Source organism: Leucopleurus acutus (genome assembly GCF_964270905.1).
Source record: "Leucopleurus acutus genome assembly, chromosome: 5".
NCBI classification, from domain to species: Eukaryota; Metazoa; Chordata; class Mammalia; order Artiodactyla; family Delphinidae; genus Leucopleurus; species Leucopleurus acutus.
The window spans coordinates 70,712,294-70,726,768 of record NC_139147.1 but is presented as its reverse complement, the minus strand read 5'-3'; the positions used below and the strand labels follow the sequence as shown (position 1 = coordinate 70,726,768).

Here is a 14,475-nt window from a genome sequence, read left to right as displayed (position 1 = left end):
CTAGATTTTAAAAGACAATTTAATGTTATGCGTTATGTTTATTATATTTGATTTTTTTTTTTTTTGCTCTACGCGGGCCTCTCACTGTCGTGGCCTCTCCCATCGCGGAGCACAGGCTCCGGACGCGCAGGCTCAGCGGCCATGGCTCACGGGCCCAGCCACTCCGCGGCATGTGGGATCTTCCCAGACCGGGGCACAAGCCCGTGTCCCCTGCATCAGCAGGCGGACTCTCAACCACTGCGCCACCAGGGAAGCCCTATATTTGATATTTTTAACATGCCTAATGCATGGTTCTGCTTACCTGTTTGTTTGTTTTGTGACTAAAGCTTGATAAAGTTGCCTTCCCAGTTGTTATTCTAACACGAGAAGCGGTCTCCTCCCACCACTAGTCTGTAAGACTTATTTCTTCCAGTATAATCCTTGAAAAGAGAAAAAAAATTCCTTCTGTCATTTTGGAAGGGTTTTGAAGCCATAGCTGTTCAGAATTCTGAATAATTGTCCGCCTGCATTGTCTGTCATACCTATTCAGAGTCACTGAGCATCATTGACTGAATTCTCCCTTGCATTGCTGATGTGTAAAACTGCACTGTGCTTGCCTGGAAGACACACCCCTTCCTATGACTCTCCCTGGAGTTCCTCAGAAAACACATACACATACACACAACTCCCTTGGGTACAGTGTAATTGAGTTGGTGCAAGGTCAAGATCAAGTGTGAAACAGTGAGCTTAACATTTGGCAAACCTCAGAGAGGCAGAAATCTAAGTTCTTCACCAATAGTGTTTCTTCTTAATAATCAATGGAGCAGCTGTATTTCACTAAGCCTGTGATTGAAAAAATGAATCATGCATTGCACATGTTGAAAGTATACAATGTAATCAAAGACAATCTTAACAGTGTCTTTTCTTTAAAAAAAAGAAGTAATAGAGCCATCAATTCAAATCAGTCATGCACCTTGGCAGAGTTCTTTAAAATTTATTTTATTGAAGTATAGTTGCTTTATAATGTATTAATTTCTACTGTACAGCAAAGTGATTCAGTTATACGTATATATCCATTCTTTTTCATATTCTTTTCTATTACGGTTTATCACAGGATATTGAATATAGTTCCCTGTGCTATACAGTAGGACCTTACTGTTTATCCATCCTATATATAATAGTTTGCACCTGCTAATCCCAAACTCCCAATCCATCCCTCCCTCACCCCCCTCCCCCTTGACAACCATGTCTGTGAGTCTATTTCTGTTTTGTAGGTAAGTTCATTTGTGTCATATTTTAGATTCCACATATAAGTGATATCATTTGGTATTTGTCTTTCTCTGTCTGACGTCACTTAGTATGATAATCTCTAGGCCCATCCATGTTGCTGCACATGGCATTATTTCATTCATTTTTATGGCTGAGAAGTATTCCATTGTATATGTGTGCCACATCTTCTTCATCCATTCATCTGTTGTTGGACATTTAGGTTGTTTCCATGTCTTGGCTATTGTGAATAGTGCCACAATGAACATAGGGGTACATGTATCTTTTTGAATTGTAGTTTTGTCCAGATACATGCCCAGGATTGGGATTGCTGGATCATATGCAACTCTATTTTTAGTTTTTTGAGGAACCTCCATACTGTTTTCCATAATGGCTGCACCAATCTACATTCCCACCAACAGTATAGGAGGGTTCCCTTTTCTCTACACCCTCTCCAGCATTTGTTATTTGTAGACTTTTTAATGATGGCCATTCTGACATATGAGGTGATACCTCATGGTAGTTTTGATTTGCATTTTCCTAATAATTAGCAATGATGAGCATCTTTTCACGTGCTTATTGGCCATCTGTGTGTCTTCTTTGGAGAAATGTCTATTTACGTCTTCTGGCAGAGTTTATTTTAATCCACAATTAATAAGGAGACACTTCTTGAGGACTTCCTATACACAGATCCCTACATGCCTAGATTTGGTATTTAGAGATACAAAAGACGGCCCTTGCCCTCAAGATATGGAGGTATAAAAGATAAGTATAATAGTTGGAAGTATATGGTAAAGGCAGACATGTTGAGAGGATGAAGACTTCTCTGGGACCTAGGATGATTGGTCATTCATTTAGCCTCACGTATGGGACATTTACTACATTCCAAGTGCTGTTCTAGGTGCTGGGGGTGGGGAACATGCTGAACAGACATAGAAGGTCTCTGCTGTCATTGAACTTGCATTCTAGCAGGAAAGACACATAATAAGCAACCACACATACTGTGATGTCAGTAAATGATAAATAGTATGATGAGTAATAAAGTGGGGTAACAGGATAGAGTCTAGAGTGGGGAGGGTGGTTCTGTTTCAGATAGGTTTTTCAGAAAATATCTCTTTGAGAAGAGGATATTTTAATGGAGAACTGAATTGTATAAAGCAGTGAACCATGCAGAGATGTCGGAGAAGAGTTACAGGCAGGGGAAATGGCATGTATAAAGGTACAGATGGAAATTGGATTGGCAAATTCCAAGAAGAGCAGAAGTCCAGCAGTGAGTGGAGAGGAGTGGGTGGGGGGAGAGAGGTAGGAGATGAGTATAGCAAGGAAAGCAGAGGTCAGTCCTTTGTAGGGCCATGCACTCCATGGTGATTATGACAGAAGGTCATGGAAGGTTGTAGCTAGAGGTGTGATAAGATCAGATCCAGCCTTAAGAAGATCACTGGCTTCGTAAGGAATAGATTGTATAGAAGTAAGAGAAGGACCTAAAGCCTGTTTTGAGGTATATTAATTAAGGGAGGCTAAACTGCTATCACAAATAAACAAAAACACAGTGGCTCAGACACAATGGAAATTTATTTCTCACTTGCACTAACAGTCCAGGAAGGGTGTTCCAAATCAGTGGGAGGCTCTCCTCCATGCATTGCTTCAGAGACCCAGGCTCCTTCCATTTTTATGACTTCACCATCCCCTAAGTCCTTATAATGAGCAAAATCAAGACTGAGTTACCACGTTCTGATTTCGGGCACAGAGAAGAGGCACACCTACTCTCTCAAAGACTCTGATGCAGAAGTGACACTCACCACTTGTGTTCACATTCCACTGGTGAGAACTTAGTCACATGGCCACACCTAACTGCAATAAAGAAGAGTGCTGAGGACTGAATGAATGCTAGGATTCTCCAATACTTGGGGGTTGGAAGGAGGAGGTGATCCAGCAAAGGAGACTGAGAAGAAGTGGGCAGTGAGATAGGAGGAAAACTAGGAAACTGAGGCATCCTAGGAACCAAGAGAAGAATGTGTTTCAATAAGAAGAAAGTGATCACATGTGTCAGGTGCTATCTGAAAGGTCAAGTAAAATGAGCTGACCATTGAATTTGAAAAGATTCAAGTCATTGCCAACCTTAGGTAGAGTCGTTTTAGTGGAATGGTATATACAACCCTAAAAGTAGGTTGAGGAAACAATGGAAGGTAGAAACCATATAGGCAATTCTTTTGAGAATTTTTGCTATAAGGGAGACCAAAAAATAGGATAGTAGCTAAAGGGTAACCAGAAGATATTTCTTTAGTTGGGAGAAATTACAGTGTATTTGTGTTTGATGGGGATGATCTCGTAGACTATGGAAAAATTGACGAAGCAAAAGCAAAATCCTTGAGCAGGGCACAAATACAGGGATGGGCTTTAGGTAGGAGCCAGAACTGTTCATCTACTCTGAAAACAGAAAGGCAGAAGAGAGGGTACAGATGAAAGTGCGTTGGTAGATTTGGTGATGAGAGGATATGAAAGCTGTCTTTTGAGAGGAGAGGTTGGAAATTTGTTACATCAGAGAGAAGGAGAATGATTTGACTAGGTATAAGACTTCTGAGTGGTGCTGAAGCATGGAAGCAGATACCATATCCAAGGGAGTACTTGCTGAGAGTCTTGGATCATGGAATTTAAGCTAGGTAAGAGGGTAGTGAAAAGAGGAGGTAGGTGATAGGAAGCAAAAACATACTAGGGCAAGTTGACTGAAGGTCCCTCTGTGGTCTATGAATAGTTGGGGTGGGAGACAGCAGAGCGAATGAGAAAAAATGGAGGTGATGGGCTGAGAGTAAGTTGATTGAAATCACGATTTAGGAGGTGTAAGCTTTCTGGTAAAGACAAGCCTCAGTTGTGGCAAAGGGCATTAATGGTTGAGATGAGTAGAAGTTGTCTTTTAGGCTGAGTTACAAAATTGGAGAAGAGGAGCTCATAAGTATTTGCTAATAAAAATACTAGAGGGTTTGGTAACAAATTAGTAACCAAGGATTTTGGCTCATTTATTTTTTAGATTTCTTCCTAAAGTCCAGGCTCCAGGAACAAGATATCCAGAGGAGACCAACTTCTTTCTACACTCGCATATGCAACCCCTGGGTCTCCCTGTTGGGGGTGAGTAAGTTCATTTTGATCTCAACTGTCCTTGAGACTTAATTCAGGTGGATACATGTGTGATCTTGGGGTGGGACTTGGGGGAGGAAAGAGGAGAGTCTCATTAGGAGCAATGTGATTTAACTACCTGTTATATTAGAATTTAGATGAGGCTACATATGGCAAGATTACATTTAATGAACCACTTATTTTAATCAATGGTTTACTTTTTAAATAGTTAATCATCCCTGATAAACTCTGGATCACCTAATTTCTAGATACACCATATTAGCATAATTTTACTCTAACTTGTTTCTCCTAGAAAGGAGTAGAACAAGGACCTAGGACAGAATGTCTATTTATTGATTGTTTTGATTAGAGGGTACTTTCAGGAGGATGTCTTCTCAAATACCTACTTTAGAGGGGTTTTTTGAATTATGAGTGAACTTCAATTATTCAGACTTATAGAGTGTTCAGAGGTTGACGAGAGGACTGTTGTTTCTTAAGGCCCTAGCCTTGTGGCTCGCTTACTGTGTGTTTAAACCGTTAGCTGACTTGCACTTCCTTCTGTTTCCACAGGCTGTTGGGTCCCTTCTCATCATGTTTGTGATCCAATGGGTCTATACCCTGGTTAACATGGGTGTTGCTGCCATTGTGTATCTCTACATTGGTTGGACCAGTTCCGGGCTTCACCTTGGTAAGCAACAGAGTCATTTTGCCACCACCTCCTTTCTTCTCTTTTAGCATTTATTGAAAAAAACCTGTTTCGAACACATACTAAATGCCAGCACTGACTCAGATACAAATCCCGCTTTCAAGGAGCCGACAGTCTAAGAGAAAAAATATGGCATGCGCATAAATGATAACAAATGAAAAATAGTAATAAATCGTGAGGTTTGTAAGACATGTAGAAGTAAAATGGATGACAACAATAGCACAAGGGCCAGGAGGGAAGAAATGGGGATATACCGTTGGAAGTTTCTTATAGTATACGTGAAGTACTAAAATATCACTTAAAGGTAGACTGTGATAAGTTAAAAATGTGTACTACAAACCCTAAAGCAACTACTAAACTACCAGTATACCTTGGAAATATTGTGAGTTCAGTTCCAGATCACTGGAATATTGCAATAATGCGAGTCAGACAAATATTTTTGTTTCCTAGTACATATAAAAGTTACGTTTACACTATACGGTAGTCTGTTAAGTGTGCAATAGCATTATGTCTTAAAAAACAATGTACATAACTTAATTTTAAAATACTTTATTGCTAAAAAAGGCTAACCATCGTCTGAGCCTTCATCGAGTCATAATAGTAACATTAAAGATGACTGATCACAGATCACCATGAGAAATATAATAATAATGAAAAAGTTTGAAATATTGTAAGAATTACCAAAATATGACACAGACACAGAAAGTGAGCAAATACTGTTGGGGAAATGGCCCTGATAGACTTGCTTGATCCAGGGTTGCCACAAACCTTCAACTTGTAAAAGATGCAATACTGGGAAGCACAGTAACAAAGTGCAGTAAAATGAGGTATGCCTCTAACACAGCAAAGAATTGCAAGTAATAAGTCAATAAAGGGGATAAAATTGAATTAAAAATACTCAGATCAATGTTAATTAGAAAAAAGAGAAAAAAGATAATAGACCCAAAACAAATAGCAAGGTGGTTTATATAAATCTAGCCATATCAATAACCACACTAATTTTAAATAGTCTAAACACTCCCAATCAGGGACTTCCTTGGTGGCGCAGTAGTTAAGAATCCACCTGCCAATGCAGGGGACACGGGTTTGAGCCCTGGTCTGGAAAGATCCCACATGCCGTGGAACAACTAAGCCCGTGCGCCACCACTGCTGAGCCTGTGCTCTAGAGCCCATGAGCCAAAACTACTGAAGCCTGCACGCCACAACTACTGAAGCCCGTGCACCTAGAGCCCGTGCTCCGTGACAAGAGAAGCCACCACAACGAGAAGCCCGAGCACCACAATGAAGAGTAGCCCTAACTCGAGGCAACTAGAGAAAGCCCACGTGCAGCAACGAAGACCCAACACAGCCAAAAATAAGAATAAATTAATTTATAAAAAATTTTAAAAAGATAATTAAAAAATAAAATGAAATAAACACTCCCAATTAAAAGGTCTAAGCACTGAGATTGTCAGATTGAATAAAAAAGCATGATCCAACTATATGCTATCTACAAGAAACCTACTCTCAATATAAAGACACAAATAAGTTAAAAGTAAAAGGATGGAAAAAAGATATATCATGGTAAGACAAATCAGACAAAGCTGGAGTGACTATATTAACATCAGACAAAGTAGATTTCAGAGAAAAGAATATTACCAGGGATAAAGAGGGTCATTTCATAAAGACAAAGGGAAAATTAATCAAGAGGACATAATAAATCTTAACATTTGTGCACTTAAAAACAGAGCTTTGAAATATAAAAAACAAAGCCTGATAGATCTGCAATAATAAGTAGAAAAATTCTCGATTACAGTCATAGATTTCAACACCTCTCTCTCAATAATTGATAAAACAAGTAGGCAAAAAATCAGTAGGGCTTTAGAAGACTTGAATTATGTTATCAATAAACATGGCCAAATTGATATTTATAGAATATTCTACCTAACAAGAGCAGAATATATATTTTTAAGTGCACGTGAAACATTTACGAGCATAAACCATATTCTAGGACATTTTTTAAAGTCTCAGAAAGTTTAAGGGTATTCAAGTCAATTCAAGAACAAAAGGGGAAGTAATTTAGAAATAAATACCAGAAAGATATCTGGAAGATTCCCAAATATTTAGAAACTAAAGAACACTGAATAACACTAAATGACTAAGAACACTAAGGAGCACTAAGTAAACTAAAGAAACTAAATAACTCATGGTTCAAAGGAGAAATAAGTAAAATTAAAAAGTATTTGAACTGAATGAAAATGAAAATATAACATCAAAATTGTGGGACGCAGCCAATTCACTACTTAGAGGGAAATTTACTGCGTCAAATGCTTATATTAAAAAAGAAAGAAGTGTCTCAAAATAATAACCCCAGTTTCCCACTTAAGAAACTAGAGAAAAAGAGCAAATTAAACCCAAGTAAGAAGAAACAGGGAAACCATGAAGATCAAAGTAGAAATCAATAAAATATAAAACAGGGAAAAATAGAGAATGCCAGTGAAACAAAAAGCTGGCTATGTGAGATCAATAAAATTTGCAAACCTCTACCCAGACTGATCAGAATAAAAGGAGAGGAAACACAAATGCTCAACACCAGGAGTGAGAGAAATGACATGACTGGAGAGTCTACAGACATTAAAAAGGAAAATAAGGAAGTGTTTTAAACAGCTTTATGCAATAAATTTGACAGATGAATTGGACAAATTCCTCAAAAGATACAAACTATCGAATATCAAAGCTCACTCTAGAAGACATATAGGGCTGTTTAGGTCATCTATGAAAGAAATTAAACTCATCATTAAAAAACCTTCCCATAAAGAAAACCTTGGGCCCAGATGGTGTCACTAATGAAACCTATCTAACACTTAAGGAAGAGAGAATATCAATTTGATACAAATGCTTCAGAAGACTGCACACCAATATCCCTCATGAGCATAGATATAAAACTTCTTAACAAGACTTTAACAAATTGAATACAAAATAATATAAAAAGCATAATAATACATCATAAGCAAATGGGTTGTCCTAGGAATTCAAGGTTAGTTTAACATTCTCCCTCTCTTTTTTTAAAAATTTTTATTGGTGTATAGTTGCTTTACAGTGTTGTATTAGTTTGTGTCTGTACAGCAAAGTGAATCAGTTATATGTATACATATATCCCCTCTTTTTTGGATTTCCTTCCCATTTAGGTCACCACAAAGCATTGAGTAGAGTTCCCTGCGCTATACAGTAGGTTCTCATTAGTTATCTATTTTAGTTATCTGTCAGTTCTCAGTAGTTATCTGTTTTGCACATAGTAGTGTATATATGTCAATCCCAATCTCCCAATTCATCCCACCTCTCCTTCCCCCCCTTGGTGTCCATACATTTGTTCTCTACATCTGTGTCTCTATTTCTGCTTTGCAGATAGGTTCATCTGTACCATTTTTCTAGATTCCACATATATGCATTAATATACAATATTCGTTTTTCTCTTTCTGACTTACTTCATTCTGTATGAGTCTCTAGGCCCTGGTTTAACATTCTTAATCAATCAATGTAATTCACCATATTTACAGACTAGAAGAGGAAAACTACAAAACATTTTGAGAGGAAATTAAAGAAGAAATTAAATAAATGAAGATTTATACTATATTCATGAATCGAAGATTCAATTCAATATTCTTAAGATGACATTTCACCTCAGAACTTTCTATAGATTAGATATAATCCCAATCAAAATCACAGCTGCCTTTTTTGTAGAAATTGGAAAGCAGATCCTAAAGTATTTATATGGAAATTCAAAGGACCTAGAATAGCCCAAGCAACTTTGTAAAAGAAAAACAAAGTTGCAAGACTTAACACTACCTGATTTCAAAACTAACTGTAAAGCTAAAGTAATCAAGACAGCATGGTATTGGAATCAAGATAGATAAAAAAATCAATGGACAGAGTAGAGAGTCCAGAAATTGCAAAGGCAATTCAGTGGAGGAAAAAAATAGCCTTTTCAGCAAATGCTGCTGGAACAATTGGAAATACACAAGCAAAAAACAAACTTCATACATCATACAATGTAAAAATAGCTCAAAATGGATCCTAGAAAATATAGGGAAAAAATTTGTGACTGTGAGTGAGACAAAGATTTCTTAGATACAACACCAAAAGCAGGAAAAAAAATTGATAAATTGGACTTCATCAAAATTAAGGACTGTTCCTCCAAACACACCGGTAAAGGAATGCAAAGGCAAGCCATAGACTATGAGAAAATATTAGCAAATCACATGTTTGAAAAGGACTTGTACCTAGAATATATAAAAACCCTCAAAACTCAGTAACAAGAAAACAACAAAAAATTTTATATGGGCATAAGTTTTAAATAGGTTTCAGCAAAGAACATATATGGTTGACAAATAAGCACGTGAACAGGTATTCAGTGTGATTAGTCATTAAGAAATGAAAATTAAAACCACAATATAATATTATTATACACCTATCAGGGTGATTAAAATTAAAAATACTGATCATGCCAAATGTTGGCAAGGATGTGGAGCAGCTAGAGCTATCATATATAGCTGATGAAAATGTAAAAATAATACGATCACTTCGTGAAACCATTTGGCAGTGTATTAAAAAAAATATATATCTGCTATATGAATTAGCCACTGTACTCCTAGGTATTTACCAAAGAGAATTAAAAGCATACGGGCATACAAAAACGTGTATATGCATATTTATAGCAGCTTAGTTTGTAATAGTCAAAAACTGAAAACAGTTCACATGTCCATCAACAGGTTACTCTGTAAGTATAGTATAGCCATGCAACGGAATACTATTTCGTAATAAAAAGAATGAACTATCGATATATGCAATAGCATGGATCTCAAAATAACTGTGCTGAGTGAAAGAAACCAGAAAAAATGAGTACATGATGTAATATTTTACATATGTACATATGTTATTATTAAAAATGCAAACTAATTTCTAATGACAGCACTATCAGCGGTTGCCTTTGGATGAGGGTGGGAGTGTGGATACGAGGGAGGGAGGTCTTATGAAGTCGCTTGAGGGAGCTTTTGGAGGGGATGGATATGTTCATTATCTTGCTTTTAGTGATGATTTCACAGTATATGCATGTGTCAACACTTACCAAATTGTACACTTTAAATGCATGTAGTTTGTTCTAAAAATGTACCTGGGATTTGTTTTAATCAGGTATGATAAGACACACAGACACAGAAATTATTATCATGAAGAAAGAAGTTTATACTCACAAATCCCTAGGAACAGGAGGGTCATGCAGGGCCACAGCGGAGAGGACCAGGGTTGGTCAGGAGGCAAAAGAGGAAGTGGGGAGAGCATGGCCCATAGCCTTTTAGTGGGAAAGAATGGACAAGGCAGGTAGATAGCTGAATAAGTTTAGGATTAGGTAGTTTGAATAATTTCAGGGAACTCTAGGTTATAGGGGTGGTCTCTAGTTGTCTGGTTTTTGGCCCTGGGGTGATTTAAGGCAGGGGAATATTGGCTTGATGTGTGAGAGCTTGATAAAGGAGATGGTTGGGGGCACGGGCTCTGGACTGGTCGGTTTGTATATCAGAGGTGTGCTCATAGGGGAGTTGTTTCCTATCTCTAGGAATTAGCACCTCTAGGATCAAGACCCCAAGTGCCAGAGCATCAAGAATAAAGAAAGGAAGGGGCTTCCCTGGTGGCGCAGTGGTTGAGAGTCCGCCTGCCGATGCAGAGGACACGGGTTCGTGCCCCGGTTCCGGTAGGATCCCGCATGCCGCGGAGCGGCTGGGCCCGTGAGCCATGGCCGCTGAGCCTGCGCGTCTGGAGCCTGTGCTCTGCGGCGGGAGAGGCCACACAGTGAGAGGCCCGCATACCGCAAAACAAGAAAAGAAAAGAAAAAAAAAAAAGAATAAAGAAAGGAAGAAAATATTATCAATACTGTGTGTCAGTTACTCCTCAATAATAAAGATGTTTTAAAAATACATTCAAGAGCCCTTTTCATCAAAATTCTACAATGTCCCAATTTTTAAAATAAAGTAATTATGTAGTTTTAAGTCCTAACTAAATCAGATGGACCATAACAATCCAGGCAAAATAAAAAAAAAAAATGCTTCCAAATTAGAATAGTCTGATATACATTTTTGAAAGAAATGCACTTCAAACACTTGAATCACATGTACATTAAAAATAATGCTTTAGAAAAAGTCATACTAAGGGTCCTTATATCAGCTAATTTAATGGAGAAAATATATTTTAATTAACATAGTGATTACATCAGTGATTGCTTCTGAATTTCTTAGAAGTTAGTTTGATCCTAAGAAATTTAAATATTTCCCAGAAATTTATTTACAGGAAAGTATGAAATCAAATTTCAGGCCCATCTTCATCTAAAATTTAGATAATTTAGAATCTAAATGAGCATAAATAGGTAGGACCAGTTAATAGAATATTTATGTTTATTTTCTAAATACATGTTATCAGCTGCATACTGTTGACATTAGTCAAGAGTCTAACATAAGCCTCTTAAAATAATGCTCTGATCATATATTGAACATGATCTAATTAACCAATTTTCAACCAGCCATATATATATATATATATATATATATATATATATATACACACACACACACACACACACACACTCTCACACACACATATATATAATATGAACATGGTGGAGTGAATATATATAATTTGGAAAAGCACTTTATAAAATTACATTTCATTTGCTTTCCTAAAGTTATATATAATTCATTTTGTGAGATTTTTAAAAAACTCACACCAAAGGAGAAATGGATTGAAAAAAAAAGCTTTTTAAACAAAGTTGATAAACCATATTGTAGACAGTGCGTCTGATGCCAGGATATTTGGTCACTGTCAACAACAATCTCACTTCAAACTTCAGCACTAACATTTCCACATGCTATTGCACAGGCACTATTTGATTCACCCAGCACCTGAAGAAAACTTCCTAAGGGCCAGATTCTGTGGCTGTTGTGCTGTGTGTGTTACCAGATGAAAAAGATGTGCTTCCTGGCCTCAAAGAGTGTATGGTCTAGTAGGGGACTTTATAGTGTCTACTTAAACACGTAATCAGTTTGAATCTAAGGAAAAAAATTATCAAAATTTTAAAAAATTAAAAATTCCAAAGACTGAAGTTAGCAAGTCCTGTGCTTCTTTCTCTATAAATGCATTCAGTTTCTTTCTTGGGATTTTGGAGTTTAGAAATCAACTTTTGGAAACTACATATAAGTATGAAGTCCTTAGCAGGTTGCTGTCAGAGTATTACAATGAATGTCATTTGGTTAGACTGAAAAAGGAAAAAAATTTTTTTTGTGCTATTGTGTGTGTGTCAGGGGATGTGTATTTATCCGGTTAAACCTGGGATTCTAGATGCATACATAGAGCCTTCATAAATATTTATGTCTGTGTCTACCCTGCAGGTTTAGCCTCCAACTTCAGCCTTTGCAGATGGATGAGGTCTCTTCTGATCCCCTCCTACAGGTCTGTGCCAATCTGGGGCCAGGATGAGGGGCCTGGGATGTGCTAAGGGTGTTTCATTTCTTGCTGGGCTTGGGTGAATTGTGGTGTGAATACCTGACGATTGAGAACCTCAAGGAAACTCAGACTGCTCCTCATGGCCCTCCACCACCCAGCCTCCCTGCTTTAGCTTCTCAGAAGATTCCTTTGGCCCATGTCTTCTTGTCTTCTTATCCTCAGGAATCATGAACAGAGGCTTTCTTTAGAATCTGGTTGCAGAGTGATATAGGTCAAGAGAGTTACTCTCAGTGAGTTCACAGTCTAAGACACACTAGCGTTAGTACTCACACACAAGACCAAGGCCCAGAGAACTCCCATTCTTCCATCTCAAGTCAGAGGTAGTTGACATGACTGTATTGGTGCAAGTGTAGAGGCCAAGTACAGAAACAGAGTAGCGATCCTGCAGGATTTCTGTGGGACCTCCGTGTTCAAATATTCAGGGAAAGGGAAGAACAGACTTTCCTGAGAAACAGGAGAAGGCCTCACAGGGAAGGTAAGCTTTCATGAGTGCCCTAATCTCTCTCTTCCTCCTCTACCCTTCCAGTGCCAATGCGTCCTCACCTTTGAAGGCCTCAAGACTCTGGAAATTACCTCCCTCCCCTTTCAATATCAGTGAGGGGCCAAAGCTACAGGCTGGGAAAATCCAGGCAGAACCCAACTAAGTGTTTATTTGGTTTCATTTTGTTGGTTTGTTTCTGAAACTCTAGAAGTCTGGGTTGCCCTTGCCAATATTTCCACCTTCCACGCCCAGACGTTGCTGAGGGATTATGGGACCCTTTCCCATTGATCCCAGATGTAAGTTCAGAATTTTTTTCCCCATTTTTTTTTATTGTGGTAAAATACACATACCATAGAATTTTTTAAAGTATACAGTTTAATGGTATTAAGTACATTCATACTGTTATGCAGCCGTCACCTCCAAGCACCTCCAGAACTCTTCATCTTGCAAAATGGAAACTCTATACCCATTAAACAATAACTCGCCATTTCTCCCTCCCAAGAATCCTTCTTAAGACAACTTTTTATAAGCACTGCCAAGCTGTTCAAGTTGGCCCAAGAAATGAAGGCTGGATGCTAGATCCGGCATCAAATGATGATGAAAGGAGCAGGAAACCAACAGGGAGAGGACTGGCAGGGAGAGTGGTGTGTAGGGGGGTAATTCCCTGCTGTTTGCTTGGAAGCTGGGCTAAATGTCCTGTATGGAGCTGTGGTGTGGGTGTGTCACCTCTCTGCCTGTCTTCCAGGCTGAGGCACCAGGTTGGGTGACTCAGATCACAGCACTGATCTGAGATCACTGCACTGATCCATCTTCCCCAGCCTCCTAGGCCTGAGGGCCAGTAGAGTTTAAGTGGAAATAGATTCTGTGTGAAAGCTGCCTGCAGACTCTGGAGCTACAGCTGGTGTGTGGTTGAGAGTATTTGGCCTTATCTGATTTTACATGAATGTTTTTAGGTATTGTAGGCTTTGAAAGCCTGCAAATGACCATGGGAGGTCAGTACTCTTTTTTGGACTCTGAATTTCTGGAATTTCACCTCTGAGATCACTGTTGTGCAATGTGGAAAGAAGAATGTATTAGGAGGAGATTATTCTTAGAAAAGGGCAGTACTTTGGTTGGAAGAGAACCTAGTCCACACTATTCATAGCTCTGTGAGCTTGTGGAGTGGTTGGTGGAGGCCTCAGCTAAGTCTGTGTCAAATTTGCTGGCCTCATCATGGTGACTGAGCGATATTTTGTGATGGTTGTTCAGGAGGGTGAAAGGACTAAGAAATGGTGATCCACTTAAAAGTAGAAATTGGTAGCTGTGTTTTCTCTTGTGTAATTTTGAGTATTTTTCACATCTGTTGCCCCAGATGCTCTTCAAAACCAAAGAAGAATAATATTGTAGGGTGTTTTGGGCGAAGGAATTT

General features: G+C 38.4%; 1 protein-coding gene across 1 annotated transcript in view; it reads left to right on the top strand.

Annotated features, from left to right (window-relative positions):
• The window catches only part of SLC12A8 (solute carrier family 12 member 8), a gene marked incomplete at both ends in the record, with an annotated part of 130,044 nt that overhangs the window by 114,049 nt on the left and 1,520 nt on the right, over positions 1 to 14,475 (top strand). The window contains 3 exons of the mRNA XM_082839603.1: positions 4,271 to 4,368; positions 4,927 to 5,044; positions 12,472 to 12,536. Of these exons, the coding sequence (XP_082695729.1) occupies positions 4,271 to 4,368; positions 4,927 to 5,044; positions 12,472 to 12,536 (281 nt within the window). The remainder of the gene's footprint in view (positions 1 to 4,270; positions 4,369 to 4,926; positions 5,045 to 12,471; positions 12,537 to 14,475) is intronic.